The sequence below is a fragment of the Orbicella faveolata genome, unplaced genomic scaffold (genome assembly GCF_042242905.1).
Source record: "Orbicella faveolata isolate gen_17 unplaced genomic scaffold, um_ofav_v1 contig_35, whole genome shotgun sequence".
NCBI lineage: Eukaryota > Metazoa > Cnidaria > Anthozoa > Scleractinia > Merulinidae > Orbicella > Orbicella faveolata.
In genome coordinates, this window is record NW_028301564.1 from 3,287,119 (window position 1) to 3,304,631 (window position 17,513).

Below are 17,513 nucleotides of genomic sequence, written 5' to 3' on the forward strand. Positions count from 1 at the left end.
AGTTTGGAGCGTTTTGTAGTGCTAAATGGCGAATCGTTCATTTGTATTGAAAAAAATATACAGTGGAATCCCGATTTTTCGTACCTCCAAGGGAAACGAAAATTGGTTTGAAAAATCGGAGAGTTCGAGAAATCTGGGGTAAAATTAGCGTTCGACTGAGGATAGGGAAACGACTTTTGGTTCGAGTTATTGAGAGGTTCGAAATGAGGGTTTCCCGTGCGTAACTAGCGCCAGTCCCAAACCGCGCTATAGAATGTTACATCCCTAAAACTTGGAAGAAGAGGAAGAGTTCCGATTTTTCTTGTGGATCAGAAATAACTTAGCCTTGTGTATAACCATGCGTATGGAATTACGGTTAACACGTAAAAGACGAAAGCCACCGTTGAAAGTCTGTTAATACGGTTGTTTACAGAAGCGGGTTCAGGATTTTTCTTTGAAGGGGTTGCACCACTATGGAATGGCGTAACTGACTGATGAGGTAAACAAATTTTAAAAGCGAATACGAAGAAGGCCTCATCTCAGGGGGAGGTGCCCACACCCCTGCACCACCCTCTACATCCGTCCCTGGTTTATGACGATGAGAGTAGCATAAAGGAGATGGACGCTCTTAATCTAATGACGCTGATTTAAATTTTCGGATTTAGATGCCTTATTAAGTTTTACGGGTTTTTTCCTATTCTTGTCACGTGAATGGTCAAATCTGGCCGTTATTTGGAACAAACCTAAGAGCTTATCTTCAAAATGACAGAACCTTCCTTAGCAACAAATTTATGACCAATTGGTAGTTAAGAAGGACACCCTTAAGTGTCAGTTTTGCATTACTTTGAAGTGAATAAGAGCGCGACGAGGGATGTATATTTCCTCTATTATTTGTACACAAAACGTCCCGAACCCAATACTGACATACGACTTACAAGTTCAGTTCAAATTTAAGGCCAACCCTAACCCCTTAAAATCAGTCAGAATTATTCGCCAGACTGTTCGCACAATAAGGCATCTTTAATATTCAATTTACCATTAAAAAACTTGGATCTACAGTACTTTTCATGAGTTATTCTGAGAAATCGGTTCGGTTCATACCAGAGTACTTTCCAAATTGCCATTTCTGCGATCGACATGGTTGATAGAAAATTATAAAACTTAAGTAAACCTAAGCCAGAGCAGGGGACTTGATACCAATAAACTTAAAACAAAGACAAATATGATTCTTATGCAGCTATAATACAAGGAAGATGGATTAATCATGATTCAAAACTGGGGAGAAAGAATAACGAGTTGATTTATTTATTAAAGCTAGTTCATTTATCTCCAGGCTACTGTTTCTTCTTCTTGCGACCGCGGCCGTCAGGAGTTCCATCAGCTTTTCTCTTCTTTTCATCCTTGCTAGGCGTCTGGGCCTGGAACGAGAAAATAAAGAAAATTATTTCCATTTAATAACGAGAGACATATTATGGAGAGAGAGACAATTAAGAGTCGGAAGTGATGTTAGGTCAGCTAAGGGTTATTGGAACCAAACAGATCAACTGTCAGGGTGGGGGAGACATACCTTGGGTGTACCCCCGGCAGACTTCCCTCGCTTCTTCCTCTCTGCCTTTTCTTTCTCTTCAAGCTCCATCATTTCTCGTTCGATTAATGTAATCAGCGTGTTACAACGGCGTTGAAGTTCCTACAACCAACAACAATGTTGACATACATTATGACTAAAGAGAGTACTCTGGAAGTTTGACCATGTTTATACATTACAACTTTCAGTATTGACAAGTCAAGCATCATTTCGATTGTTGGTTCCAGCAATGCTGTGTTATTACCCAGAAGGCTTCTGATCCTGGAAATTCTATAGAGAATTCACTTTTAAAAGAAGTCTACAGACCCTCCATTTTGATCTCCCCCCTAGCCCCGCAGCGTTGCGTTTTAACGCTGCACATGTGTCCCACGCGCCGTTAATATTTCGCCAAGCTTGCTATCTCGACGAACTCAAAACAAAATATTGTTTTGAATTGTCTATAAGCCACTTACTCAGCTGAATTATCACATTACGGAGAAATACTAATCAAAACATTTTCACGCAATAACCCTTTCGCTTTCGCAAGTAGTTCAATATCTTAACTTCCACTTGAACTCTTGTATGTGACCATTCAAGTAAGAGTCGTTCATCAGGACTTGCAAGCTACGCCTCGAGCAACTTCAACGCTCCTTTCCTGCTCTTCAAACTTCCCGCCTGCATCATAACTCGATTATGCACGCTAAAGCTTGAATCAGTAGTTAAATTTAGGCCCTGCCCACACTACGCCGGGGGAATTTGAACGCGGAGGTTTAAGGTCGGCACACACACGAGGGCACTAGTCCCTGCGACTAGTGCCTGCAACAAGTCGCGGGGACAGGCCCCATCGTGTGAACTGGCCATTTTTGCTTCAGAATCTAGTCGCTGCAACCAACTTTGGTCCCTCCGACTAGTCCCACGAATTCAAACCAGTTTGAATTTTTGGGACAAGTCCCTGCGACTTGTTCCTCAAAACGCTTCGTGTGAACTGTACGGGGGACAAGTCCCTACGACCAGTCCCTTCGTGAAGACTCTTCAGGGGACTAGATGCAGGTACTAGTCGTGTGTGCCGACCTTTACTCTGAAAACGCATCAAATGTTTTCCATCCACACTACGCCGGAGGAAAAAACGCAACAATCACCGGTCATTTTGGATTTGTGTTTGAAGAAAACTCGCTCAGGGACATCACGTCATTATCGTGATGCCATCGTTTTCGAATCGCTCCTTTTTCAAATTGCTTTCCTTCCACACGATAAAGAAAAGCCAGCTTTTTCAAATTCCTCTGGTTTGAAGAGCGTTTTCGAAAAGCTCGGTTTTCGCGACGGATTTATTAGTTTGGACGGTAGGCCTAACCGTAAAAATAGAGCTGCGTTTTCAAATTTCTCCGGCGTACTGAGTGTGGACGCTTCCTTAGAGTTACATTAAAATCCTTACCTGGGCTGTCCTGGATTTAAGAAACCAGTCAAACCGGAATTGTGGTGCACTCCTGCAAGCCATCCTTAGCTCTTCGTACACGTTCTCCTTGTCAAATCCAAGTTTGTGTAGCATGCAAATCTGACGAACAAAGAAAGTCCAGGTTTATCAACATAGCTCGTTTGTAGAGACAAGGGCTTTAAGTCTGGTTTCGCGCTTTTTCCGAATTTATACTAGAGACGAATTATCCGACGCCGAATTTTTATTAGGAGACGATTTATCCATCTGAGATGATTTATCCGTCTCAGGCAGACGAATTACCCGTCTCAGACAGCTGATTAGTCTCTGACGGATAATTCGTCCCTAGTATAAATTCGGCCGATGTGTGATCCTCTTAGAAAATGAAAGGTGTTGATTAATGACTTAATTCCTTCAAGTATAATTAGGCAAGGCATGGAAAGCAGTATCAAGATTTTTGACGCTCACCAAGAAGCGATCTTCTTCTTCAGTGTAGTTCTTTCCCTTGTTTGTTCCATACGCGATTCTCATCTGATGGAACGGAGAACGGTAACGAGCCATCTGCGAAAAAAAGAACAGCAAGTGAGGCTGTGGGAGTACAACTTACAGAGGGGATATCTTAGTGGCAAGGACAAAATTCCGCAGAGATCGATGCCATGGCCCCTCTTGTGAACACCGCATGATGTCCCCGCTATGACATAACGCATCAACAAACCCCCTCGCGTGGATTAAACTTCAGAAGCCTGCTGTTGCAAACTTTACAGCGCCACACATATTTACTCTCAACACATATTCAACGTACAAAGCGTAACTTTTCAGTAATTGTCTAGAATTTGGCTTAGGATGAATACATTTTTAACAACAATTTTTGGCGGGAAATATTGACGCAGTTTACCTGCTGACGTCACGACTTCTGGAACAAGCACGTACAGAGCAACTCGCTCTGTATCTCTTTAAATCATTTTGGATTGTCACGAAAATCAAATAACTTATGATTTTAGGTGACTTTTACAATCGTACCTTAGCCTCCAGTGCCTTCTTGATGCTGATCCTTCGTTGAATCTTGGCTTCTCCTCGTTCGATCTGCGCCATAATCTTCTCAATGTCTGTCATTTCGTCTTTTCGTTCCCAGAAGACAGCGGAGTAGGCGCGTACTTCCTCAGGTGTCTTGCCTTCGACATCCTGGCAGATGTTGTCCAAGTCATCACGACCGTATTTCTCGCAAGCCTTGATAAACTGGTTGAATTCACGCTTGGACCAGTTTGTGAAGCCCTGGATTTAAAGTACAAGTCGTGAGGTCAAGGGCTACAAAGTTGGTAAAAGGGTACTTGCAGAATATGTTTTTCAAAATCAGCCCCCCTCCCCCCCCTCCCCCCCGCCCCCCCGCCCCCGGCTCATAGTCAGATGGTCCACCTCTAAATAACAGTTGCGACAGTTGCTTGCATAAGTTCTACGTACACATAGACGCTCAATTTAAGAAACGACATGCGATCTTGTTTAAGATCACTTGCAGTGGTTTTCAAATTGGTTTCGTAATGTACGCCTTTTGTAGCCGGAACACTCTGAACGAATTAGCGTTTTTCTTGGACTTCTTGACTGAAAGCAAAAACACCATTGATAAGCCTACTCGTGAAGTTTTCCCGCGCTTGACACCGTTAACATTTTTCCCGCGTTTAATTTGACAACGGCTACTTGTTTCCCGCGCTTGGTAACTGTTTCATGTTTTGCCGCGCTTGCCACTAGTTCGAATCCTGATTGGTTTATAATACTGCGAGACTAGCCATTACTTAAATTGGTGGCAACAGTGAAGATACCTCTTGTAGGAGTTGCTCTTTTTCGGCAGTTTCCTCCTCGTTAAGCGGTTCAGACTCGTCTATCAACCTCTGTTCTTCTTTCTGCCTATCAGCTCCTTGAGGGTCCTCCGGGTCCCTGGGAACCTGAACAAAAGGGGTCAAGAGGGCTTAATGTGAGAGAGCAACAAGCAAACACTACCGTAAAGGTTATTACGAACTGGACCAAGAAGAGAAAGTTAAAATGAGGGTCACGGGACGCCTGCTTACATGGTCCCTCTTACCTTGTAGCCGATGCTCTTCCTGTATGCATAAATTTCTTTGTCCAACAGTTCAAACAGCCTGGGTGGGAAAAATTGGTAGTCTTGTACATTGGGCTGCTTCGGCGGCCGAGGAGCCTAAAACGCACAAAGAAAGAAATTAATTTAAATGCGAAACAACGTCAGTTATCATTGAAATTTCCCGCCTTTACGTAGCGTGCTGCGCTCAGGTTGGCTGTGATTGGAGGATTTGAATATAAAGGTCCATGTTCATTGGCTGAAATTTTGTATCACGAATGACGGTCTGAGTGGAAGACGAACACCAGGTTTGATTGTTTTTGTTTAAAGCTCCGCAGTAATTTCTCAAAACTTTGAATTTATTCGATTCTCGGCTGTGTAGAGAAATCTATCTTTACAAGAGTCTCACCTTTGGTGCTTTAGGCTCGCTAACTCTCAGCATCTCCCTGAAGTAAGCGTCCACAGCATAGTTAGCTTTACGCTCTCTCTTGGGAGGCTCAATCCAACGCGGGAGGCCGCCAGTCTGAATTATATCAATAACAGCAACATTAACATGGTCATTGACAGTAATATTAAGACTTCAGGAATGGGTAGACACAGCGGAGCAAGGGGGGGGGGGGGGGAGGGGGTTTAGCCCACCCTCGTCTTACCACCAACTTAAAAACAAAACGTTTCATAAACAATTTCCGCGTTTAAGAACACTGCCATTTTACCATCTCTCCAGACCACCTACTGAAAATTATGCTCTGCCATCCAGAGCAATAGCCTTGAAATTGTCGGCGTACACTTTTTACGTGGTCGTTCGCAATTCATCAGAATCTGCACCAATCATCGACGGGTTAATATCACGTGTTACATAGACTGCAAAACAGTCGTACAGTATTTTCTGCGAACGCGAGCGACGCGGGCGGTATGCGAACGAAAGTTTTGGAGCGTGTATAGAAACGGTGAGGGACGCTGGGGAGAGACCATACGGGCGTGTGAGGATCGCGTGCTTCACGCGCGAGGATCACGCTTACGGTGCTTTGTGCCTTCCAAATAGGAAAGAAAAAACGACTCTTTTGCAGTCTACCTGTTATGTGGTTATGTTCCATACTACTACTCTTTCCTTTTTATTTGAAGATAACTCTCTACACTGTAAAAATGGCTCCAGACAGCGTCAAAATCCGTCCGTCCGTCCGTCGTGGAAATCTTAACTTTTCTCCCCTGCTGTTCCGAGGTTTTCTTCAAGTATTGTCAAACTGGTCCTCCACTTCATTACCTTCACTAACTCCTCACCTTACGCTTCTCTTTGTAATCTTCCCCCTCAAAATGAAAGATACTCTCTGTTGGTGCATCCATGGCAAGTTTTCTCAGCGAACCCTCACCAAACTGCTTCATCTTCTCAGCCAACTCTGCAGTCTAACAACATAAAGTTAACAGAACAGGCTCAAAAACACCAAATTCTCCTTACCTAAGGTCATAAAATTCCCTTAATGTTAGCTCTGAGATTCTGGTGGTATATCAAGTCATTATGCATTCTGGTTCACATTAGCTGTTTACTTGTCACAAAACTGATACTGCAAAGAAATTATCTGTTGATCAGGGAATGAAAGGCTTCTTTAACTCCTTACCTTCTTCTCTCCTTTCTTCAAGATGGCATCAATGTCTTCATCTGTGATTTCTTCATCTTTTGAAGCAAACACTTCATCTGCGCCGTGACGGATCATGTTTAGCATTTCATCTTTGCTGACCTTCAGGCTGGGATCAACAAGACGGCCTGAAAACAAACGTACAAGGAAATTAACTTCACAGCGATTGGCAACTACAAAATACGTCAGGACGCAAAAATCTATTGTTAAGCTTGCACCTTGATGTAAGGTGTAACTATGATACACTAGTCCGAGAGTCATTCTCACTAGCCCGTCCCCCTTCAAACAAAAAATTCTCATGAGCATAATCACCAGCCTTGTGCCAAACAAAAAATTCTCATGAGAATAATTCCTTCCAGTACTTCTGGAGTTTGAATGGCTTCAAAAAATTTCAACAAAAATTTCAATGTGCCGAAAGGCAAGTAAAGGATAGAATTCACTAGCCTTACTGCGAAATCATCAGCCTTGCGTTATCAGGCATGACTTTTCTTCGCATAATTTTAAGTAATTCTTTCTGGCATACAAAAATTCTTTCAAAAGAAAAAAGCCCCTAAATAATCTAGTTAAGAAAAATGACAGAGAACTAACAGAAGAGATGCATTAACTATGAAATGGATGCTATAATCTGCTCCGACAGATCTGTGCAGGAGAGGAGAGAGGGAAAGATTTGTATTGTCCTACCTTGTTGGATGACAATAGCATCAAGTCTGAGCTTCATCTCTGCTCGTTCCACAATCCTTTCCTCCACTGTGCTTTCTGTGATAAACCTGAACACATGTACTTGTTTCTTTTGACCAATACGATGGGCCCGATCCTGAAACACATGGCAGAGTAGATCAACTGTCAGTGAATGATTAACATTACATCTAGTCTGTCCACACAGGGCAGGAAAAAATCCAGGTCTGATTGCCCGGGGCAAGTAACGTTTGCTCTTGGGCAAGTGAAGATGGAAGTTTGGTGGTCTGGTGGGCAAGTGAAATTAGCCTCAGCAGTCTTGTTAGTGATAATTTCCAATCAAAAACAATTTCAAACTAAGACTGCAAGATGAGCAAAAAAACTGAGTTGTTATACCTCCTCCCAACTCAAATACATTTTCCAATTGGAGGAGAACGTGTCACGTGTCGTGGGTCAAAACTCACTAACTCCCTAGGGCGAACAAAACTCACTAACTCCCCAGGAAAACAACAACTTGAACTTTTGACTTGCATGTGATCAGGTCGTGCTCCTTGAAACCGTGGCAAATTTGTGAGCCAGCCCGCGTCAAGCAAATGATTTCTTCACAGTTTTTTCTATTTTTGAGTTGGGAGGTATAACAAAACACCTAATGACTGGTCCCGCTGGAAACAGTGAGTTTTCTTTCCCCTTGACCTTTTTGTTCCCCTTGGCTTTGCCTCGGGGAACATTGAAGGTCTCACGGAAACAAAGTTCACTGTTTCCCTTGGGACCTTTCATTAAGTGCTTATTGAAAACATGGATTAATGTAAAATCCAAACATGCTTTGCTCGCATTCGTCCTCCGATCGCCATAATTATTGGCTGCGATATTGGATGTTGCGTTCAACAGAAGTCTGGCACTACCAATAGAACATGCCGTAGATTTGAGATGGCAACGAAAAACACAAACATTCTGCATTTCTTTTTATCATCTGGCAAGTAATAATTATTTTAGTGGGGGCAACTGAAAACAGAAATGTAGTGGCCCACTGGGCAACTGGATTTCAAAATTTTTTTCCTGCCCTGCGGAACAGCATTTATTTTTTTGCTACGAGTTATATGTCCTACAGAGTGAAGCAGCACAAAAATTGTTTGATCTTTTCCCAGCCCCAGCCCCTGGTTTCAGCACGTGAATCCCATGCACCAAGTTAATATTTTGCTAAGCTTGCAATCTTAACGATTTCAAGACAAAGTAGTGGGTCTGTGGACAGACCACATTACTACCTGTAATGTTATCTGTTGTGAGATCATTGGCTTAGCTTCTAAAAACTTCAAAACGAAACCTGCAGCTGAGGAACCTATCTTGGAGGGTGAAATTCACCATAAACAAGATTTTTTTCCACTGAAAGGCTTGCAGTAATAAACATACCATGGCTTGGAGATCAACTTGTGGATTCCAGTCGCTGTCATACAGAATAACAATGTCTGCTGTTGCAAGATTGATTCCGAGACCACCTGCTCTGGTACTCAACATAAACACAAACTTCTCACTGCCTGGCATGTTGTAAGCATTGATTGATGCCTGTCTTTCCTCATGAGGTGTCTGTCCGTCCAGGCGGCAGTACTCAAATCCTTTCCACAGACAGTAATCTTCCAGGATGTCCAACACTCTTGTCATCTGAGAGAAAATCAGGACTCTAGAACCTTCTTGTTGGAGTCGGACAAGCAGTTTGTCCAGAACACGTAGTTTACCACTGTTGTCAACAAGATGTTGATCAGTGGTGTAAGGGGGACCTGTAACAAAATGAATAACAAAATTAGAGATCTGCAAGTGCTGGTTTTTAAATCAGCTGGATAGGAGATAAGTACCCTCAGCTGCATTTGTTTAGATTAGTAATACCAACCCGACTTGCCAGACTCAATTTCTGCCACCCACTACAGTACGGTTGACATGAATTCCTCACCAAAAGCATGGGCTCCTTTCTCAAACAGTGGCTGGTAATTGAGCCTACCAGGGTTACCAAATCACTTTTGAACAAACACAAGTGTCTTGTAAGTACCTGGTTCAGCGCCATCAAACAAGTAAGGGTGGTTGGTGCACTTGCGAAGCTGCATGAGAATGTTCAGGAGTCGCATCTTGTCTGATTTGCCAGCTCCATTAACAACATCAATGTCCTTCATGAGGATCTTGGTGTACCTACATACATTATGAAGAGAGAAACGCTAGTAAGGTACGACCATGCCAATGAAAGCACAATCAACACTCCCACATGCTGTAGTTATGCATTTGTTTTGTAAAAACATGTGAAAGGTACATGTAAGGGCCGATTTACACGGTACGACTTTGTTGCATGTGACAAGCTTACGACAGGCCTACGACATGACTTAGGAACATTTACCCACGCACAACATTTTCACTTACAAAATTAAATAAAAATAAATAATAAATAAAATTTTCAGTTAATAAAGATGGTGAATTTTAAGCTCGGTAATGAAATGTGAAGGTGAATTAATCAACATGAAATGAGTGTGGGACAAAGATACATGTAAATAATAAGTTAATAAAGATGGTGAATTTTGGGTTTGATTCCTCTCAGGGACTCAGAATTTTTCTTTATCCCACACTCGTGTCATGTTGATTAAGGCCCGGGTCGCATAGGAGTCCTCATAAATTTTCTACTTTGTCTTTAGTGCAAAAAATTTTGCAACCGCAACCGCAAATCTAAAAATTTATCAAGAATAGTCAAGGTCGCATTACATGTGGCATCTGTCACCTAAAGATCAATATTTGCTGCATCACTTCCCCGCAAACCAGTGCACTTTTAGTGTAAACATGAATCGAAATCAAGCCTTCTGTATCACTTTAGTAATATTTCTGCTTCAGAGTATCAGCATTCAACAGCAACAAATGGTTGAATTTTTCACCTTGTACATGAGATGGATAAATTTTAGTTATCAGGCAATGCTAAATATCGCTATGATACGGCGAAGGAATTGGCGATTACGGCAACAACACATAACGCTCTATGCAGGCATTCCCCGCCCAGCCGAATCCTGGTTTGAGATACACTATAATGACCCTACTGTGCCACAAGAATACTTTCGGCAGCAGTTACGAGTCTACAAGAACACTCTTGATCTCATCCATAATACTCTCAACGCGAGGATTGTAAGAGAAAATTCTAAATTCCGAGATTGTTTACCACCCAAGAAAGTTTTTTTATCGCCGTGAACGACATGTGATGATATTTCGGGTCGCGGTTTCCTTTGTTTAAGCGAAATTTTGAAAAATCTACCAGCTCCACCCATACTCTACGGTGTCTTTTGATCTTTTCAGAAATTTGAAAATTTCTGCTATCACACAAAAGTCGAGGTCGCATATGAACATGTCGTGTGTTGACAGATTTTGACCCTTATGTAAACAAAACCTCACAGAAATTTCTCATGTGCGACCTGGGCCTAATTCACCTTCACAATAAAATTTTTGCAATGAAAGTTCTAACAGTAAACAAATATTTTAGCTGTCCTGCACTTTGAAAACCTTTCTAAGGAGATGTTTTTCGCTTTAATCCATTCAGTACTTTTCGAGAAACGACTTCATGTGAATCAGTCAACAATATCTTTGTCCGCCATTTTGATGCAAAATGTCCCCTACTCAGTAGAAATTTGCTACAAAATACGACATTTTCTATCCATTTTGACTACAACTGTCGCAGCATTTTAAAACACGTTTTAAAATCCTACAACATTTTTTTGATGTACACAACAGTCACAAGTGAGTTGTAGGTTTGATTTACATGAAACTTTCATGCCGTAGGCCTGTTGTAGCTTGTTGCATGCAACGAAGTTGTACCGTGTAAATCGGCCCTAACAGATTCTCTAGGTTGTAGTAAAGTTGTTTTTCTTTTTATAAATTCCAAAATTGGTTTCCTTACAATTTTCCTTTATATTTGTAACAATCTGAAACTAAGAAACAAATTTAAACCACAGCAGCTCTTTGGGCGACTTTTTCCTTGCACAGCTGACAGATTTGGCAAGGATGACTGGAAAACAACATGCCTTATTTGCCTTGTTCAACAGCTTATAGCAATACAATGCCCACTTAGAGAAACATTATTGGGAAACTTACCAAAATCTCTGCATCTTTGTAAGCCCTACATAAATCTTCGTCTCCTTTTTTGGCAAAAGTTTTGTTTCAACATCGGCCTTGAGACGACGCAGAAGGAATGGCCTCAGAACCTGAGAAAACATAAAGAGAGGGCTTCAAAAAATGCCATCAAAAGTCACATCCCCTAACACCGTTATCCACCCTTTTGTCACACCAATTACCATTGTCTATGCTCTTCCAACTGTTAACGGATTGGTTGCTTTAAGCTGTGGTAGCCTACATGGACTCCTTTGGCAAGTGCAATTTCTACATTCTCTGGGATGTTGAGACCCTTAATTCAGCTTTCTGTTGTACTCACCGAGTGAAGACGTTCCACCAGCTGTTTTTCTTCAACAAGAGAGTTGGTGTTGAACCAAGCATCAAAATCCTGAAATAAAAGTTGACACAATACATTAGATATCTTTGGAAAATTAAAAGACATGTCGCCAACTATAGTATGAGAAGTGAGAAATCACTGCTGGGTTGGAACTAATGGCTGCATTAGAAGGCAGCTTGTACCAGGGCTGTTAAAGTAGCCAGCTGTCAGTGAAAACCACCATCTACATGTACAAAATGATCTGCTGATCTACTCTGTTGAGCTACATGTATTCAAGGCATTTGATTCTTTAGCAGACGATAGCAAAATCAGCCACATACTAATTTAGTAGTAACTTACATCAGCTGAGCTGAAAACATCAGGCAGCAGAAAGTTAAGCAGTGACCACAGCTCATGAAGATTGTTCTGCAATGGAGTTCCTGTCAACAGCAGACGATTTGTCGACCTGAGTTCTCTTACAATCTCTGAGAGCTGAGAACAAACAAAAGATATAAATGAATAATAAAAGACTGTAAATCCTCGAATTAGTGCCCCCCCCCCCTCGAATAAGCACCCCCTTCAAATAAGCTCCCCACCTGTCAGCCAAAATTTTAAATAAGCGCCCCCTCCCCTCCCCTCCCCCTATTCATGGACGAGTAATGAGACAACAGAGGATGTATAGTTTTCATTGTGTAGTTTTAGATTTGTACATTGTTTCAGTTTGTAAACACATTAAGTTTGGAAAACAAATTACAAGTACTAACGGTCCTGCGATTTAAGTTTAGGATCAGCTTTTTATGTCGATAAACAGCTTATATGTTGCTGTTCATGCAGATATGATGTATTAAGGAATGTTCATGTCAGGCCATGATTTGGGAAAAATTTAATAAGTGCCCCCCTCCATGAAGCGCCCCCCTCGAATAAGCACCCCATGTCTTTTCCTAAATTTGAAATAAGCACCCCAGGTGCTAATTCGAGGATTTACGGTAATTTCAAAGTCATGAAGCGAGTAGCCTTCAAGGTAAACACTTTACTTCAACAAAAGAACTGGATGTTCTCAAACAAAATAAGCTTAATATACCTTAGACTTCTCATTCTTGATCCTGTGTGCCTCATCAATGATGATGTATCTCCAAGCAAACTTCTTAAACACAGCCTTCTCTCTTAGGACCATCTCATATGAAGTAACGCAAGTGTCCCACTCTCCTGGAAGCATGGTGTCGCGGATAAATGCTGCCTACAAATATTTAACAGAACACATTGATAGTTTTTTAGCTTTGTACTAGAGCCTTTTTCACATGAGCATCGAAAGTAATTTGCATTTTCTTTGGTTTGCTTTACTATGCTTAGCAATATTGGTTTAAAACTCATAAGTAGGTTGTATTGTGTAACTGCTAATTATCATGTGATCTGGAGGATCACATGTTCTGTAAAGGTACTTGGAGAAAAAACCCTTGGAGCGTACAGACCTGTATTTCCTTACTCGTGACACACACCACAGAGAAAGCCACATCACCCTTAGCTGGTTTTCATGCGAATCCTCTCTCCTAGTGGAATTGGAATTTGGAGATGTTGGTTTTTATGGAGGGCGGAAAACCAGGGTGCCTAGAGTAAAACCCTTGGAGCAAGGCGAGAACCAACAGTAAACTCAACTCATCACAAAGGCACTGGGTCAGATTCGAACCCAGGCCACATTGGTGCAAGTGCTCTCACCACTATGCCATCCCTGCTCCCTTTGAGTTTTGACGGGTTAACTGGTTTTCTAGTTTCCTTTGTGATTCACGTGAGTAATTACTTAAGTTTAGAGTTATGTTGTGCTACTATTAGGCAATCTTTACTTACTCTTTGCTCCTGAGTACCTATCAGGCAGACAGCCCTTATGGTCGGACACCATCTGTTGAACTCCGACATCCAGTTAGCTAATGTGGACTTTGGAACGATTACAAGATGAGGGCCTGACATTTCTCTAAAGTGCTTCATGTAACCCAACAAAGAAATTGTCTGGAGTGTCTTGCCAAGACCCTGTCACAGAGAGTAAACAAATGAAAAGACATGGTCTTGTTGTACACTGAAACAACTTTCACTGAATTCTTCATTAGTTATTTTAACTTTAACTAAATTTCACTTCTAAGGTAATTATCACCATACAAACTTGAAAACGCAAAGATCTGCAAAGACCTGAATTTTGCATTCTAAAAATTAGCAATTAGCAACATAAATTATTACCATTTCATCAGCCAGAATTCCATTGATTCCATTCTCAAACAAAGATATCAGCCAATTTAGACCCCTCAGCTGATAATCTCTCATTTCTCCATTCTTGATATCTATTGAGTAAAAAAGACCAGGTATACATGTAATTTTGATCAAATGTAAACTTAACGAAAAATAAACATTAAACACATCAACCACTTACAGTGAGGGTTCTGATCAAAGTGGACAACAGAGGTCTGAGCATGCTTATTTTGACTAATCAACTCCTCGTCTTCTTCTTGCTCTGTACGACGATGACGATGACTAAAAACAAGAGAATATTTTTGCATCACTGCATGTAGTGCAGCTCAGGTGTAACCTACCACAAACTATCATCTCCGAGTTACATACAAAATTATTTACACCATTAAACATGATTTTCATGATTTCGAGTCTATACATACTGTGCACTCTGGAGAGTTTGTCGGGGTTTTCTGTTTTGTTTCATGCAAGACATCACAAAATGTAAACATTCTGCAACTACTTACATGAAGTAAATTCAAAGTTTCAAAACAACCGCCATTATGGATACGAAGCGGTCAAAGCTTTATGCTTTGTTCTTTCTCATATCACTTGATGAAACAACTTCGCAGCTGTAAAGATCAATGAAGCTTTGGCAAAAATTTGAAAGGTCTCAAAGATAAGGTATGTGGTTTGTACCAAATAACATCGATGCACATTCCATCAAGTGAGACTTAAAATGTTTATAAACATTAGGGTGCTGAGACTGCCCAGTACAGACTGGAAATCGTTTTAAAGCTTAGTTCGACTAATATCTTGCCCTTGGTCACATAGTGTAGTCTACATGAATGCCACCCAAAGTTTTCCTTTGTATTACTTACTCTCCACAGTCCGATAACTTCCTTGATCTGCTTGGAAACTGTGGCGCTTTTATTTTCAAAGGACTTGTTGGTTGTTTCTTGGATCTTGTGGTGTTCATAAAATGGGCAAAGATCTCTGTCCGTTTCAACAGGTAGTTAAACCTTGTGGCTTTATCTCGTTCCTACGAAACAAACACAAGGTATTGATTGTAACAATGCTGTTTCAAACCCTATATTTTAAAAAATATGTGATGATAGTGGATAAGTCAGTGCAAAGGGTGACAAAAATCACTAAAACAGGGTTGTGCACGAGTTAGCAGTTAAGGTCACATTAAAGATGTCAATTTTTCTTTCTCATTTCCATTTCATTTGGAATGGCATGTAGATCTACAAATGTAGATCTAAAAATTGAAGAAGGGTTCCTTTCTGTTACCTTTGTAACTTGATGACTAGTACATGTACATGTATAATACAAATTTCTTATTCTGTTAAGGCAAAGGCAAACTTGGGAGTTCAGGAAGGTCTTCACAGGGCTCGAAATTGCGACTCACTGGTTGCCAATGCGACCAAAAATTGAGCACTGGCGACTAAATTTTCAGAACTGGTCGCCAGCTGGCGACTCGTGTTTTGTCCGATAACTAAAGAAACCCACGACACAACTTTTGTTTTTAAATCTTTATATTAGGAAATCAATGGGATATGGTAGCTAGTATACAACTCACCTTTCCCCAGTAAAATAATGTCTGAATATTACAAGATAATCAAAATAATTGAATGTGTTTCAACACATCGATACTGCGTTCACGGCGCACCTCAACACCATGTACTTCTCATTTGCCACGAAAATGGCGGCAGATACCAATCAGTTGAAGGAATTAAGTAAGTTTTTACGTGCGGGGAAAGAAGATTCAGCCAAAAGGTTAATCCAAACTTTTAATCCTTCATCAGTTGTTGAATAAAATACACAAATACGCAAGGACCCATGTTTGTCTTGCAATGAAAACCACAGACTTAAAACATTTTATGCCTCACTTCATTTAAAACACTGTTTAAAATGACTATGGAGACAACCATCACCTTCAGACCAGAGACATATCACCTGAGAACAACAGTAGCTTTATAACTAAGTGTTACTCGTGTTGTTTCTAATTGTTTTCGCTCTTCAACTCTGACTTTTCTTGCATGCAAAGTAACGTATAAAATCGTGTTCTTGTGTGAGTTATATATAAAATAAGTAGGTGACCAAAATTTACGATCTGGCGACCAAATTTTTCCGTTACTCGCCAGCTGGCTCCCAAATGGGAAAGTTAATTTCGAGCCCTGCTTCTGAGAGCAACTGTTAGACTATGTTATTAATACTTTACTCAAAGCTAAGGGAGTGGGTTGGAATGGTCATTACTCATGGAAAAGCTATTAGTATATATTTGGGCTGGTCTGGAAATACTATACATGTAGTACTCACAAAAGGAGACCCATTCTTCTCTTATGACTTCATATTTTAATCTATACAAAACAGAAATGCTAGATACAGTAATGACATTTGAACAGAGCCTACCAGTTTCTCTTCATAATCCTGAGGTGCAGCCTGGAACGGCACAGATGGACCTTTTGGGGTTGGGGCTTTCTCTTCAGCTTCATCACCAGACTAAAGAGAGAACACATAATAAAGCTGTCCTTTGCTAAATTCTTTTGGAGATAAAGTCAAGCTGAAGTTACTGATTATTTTGCAGGGAGAGAGGAATCTTGAAAATTTACCACCCCCACCCCCCCTCCCCAACCACCACATTTACAAATCATGGTGATGAAGGACTCATTTTGTCCTTAAGCCTTACACCAGTTTGATACATTTTCAAGAGTGCATTGATGGGAATACAGCAGTAGATTAAGTCATCAACCAGCTGTGAATGTTGCTTAAATATGTATAAAAAAATTCATACTTCCCTGTTCCTCGGTAATCAGGGGGGATTTTAATTTTCGACCTAATTCCCTGTTCCTCGGTAATCAGGGGGGATTTTAATTTTCGACCTAATGAATGGGTGTCAAAATTTGCGGGCGTAAATAAGCACTAAAAGAGTCGTTCCCTATGCAAGAATGAAATTTTCTGTACTAAGCATGCTACAATCGAGGTTACTAGCATTTTGTACCGTAAGACTGAATTATAAGTTCAGCTTGTGGTCGCCATTTAGCTTATATTTTTATTCAACATGTAAAATTTGATTTGAAGCCATCCCTTTAGTTTGAAACATAATTCCGAAGTCTTCAATGTTCTCTGAAATAAAAATATCATCTCTTCGTTTCTTTTACAATCGAAAGAACTAACAGACCTTGTCTACTGGGGATAAATACAACAACAACGAGATGAAATGCACATGGCTTTCCATGGTTGTTTCGCGCTCAATCTTCAATTTACAATACAGTATTCCGCGAATTGTTCGTACAGCATGGGTTAATTTACAGCTAAAACAGACTCTACATTTAGTAATACCTCCTCTGGGGTGGTGCTTTCGCTGCTTGACGACTCTCCGTCTTCGTAATTAGGCATGTTTTCCGTGGAAAAGAAGAGCGACTTTCACCGATCAATGTAAAAAGCCGGGAAGACAATTTTGGCGGCACGCAAGAGAGGCTATTGATTAGCAGTCCGAACTGAATTCT

The 17,513-nt window shown here is 40.9% G+C and overlaps 1 protein-coding gene across 1 annotated transcript; it reads right to left on the reverse strand.

The window, feature by feature from the left end:
- Positions 1 to 980: 980 nt before the first annotated feature.
- LOC110048706 (SWI/SNF-related matrix-associated actin-dependent regulator of chromatin subfamily A member 5-like) lies at positions 981 to 17,478 on the reverse strand. Its single transcript, XM_020754482.2, has 23 exons — positions 17,347 to 17,478; positions 16,417 to 16,506; positions 14,883 to 15,043; positions 14,204 to 14,304; positions 14,014 to 14,114; positions 13,630 to 13,809; positions 12,869 to 13,024; positions 12,148 to 12,279; positions 11,791 to 11,859; positions 11,454 to 11,563; positions 9,385 to 9,521; positions 8,754 to 9,118; positions 7,353 to 7,485; positions 6,654 to 6,799; positions 6,319 to 6,441; positions 5,450 to 5,563; positions 5,047 to 5,160; positions 4,787 to 4,909; positions 3,993 to 4,244; positions 3,441 to 3,533; positions 2,976 to 3,095; positions 1,547 to 1,666; positions 981 to 1,397 (listed from the first exon to the last, which is right to left on the reverse strand). The coding sequence occupies exons 1-23, from the start codon at positions 17,401 to 17,403 to the stop codon at positions 1,314 to 1,316; spliced, it is 3,081 nt and encodes a 1,026-aa protein (XP_020610141.1). The 5' UTR covers positions 17,404 to 17,478; the 3' UTR covers positions 981 to 1,313.
- Between the last annotated feature and the right edge of the window lie 35 nt (positions 17,479 to 17,513).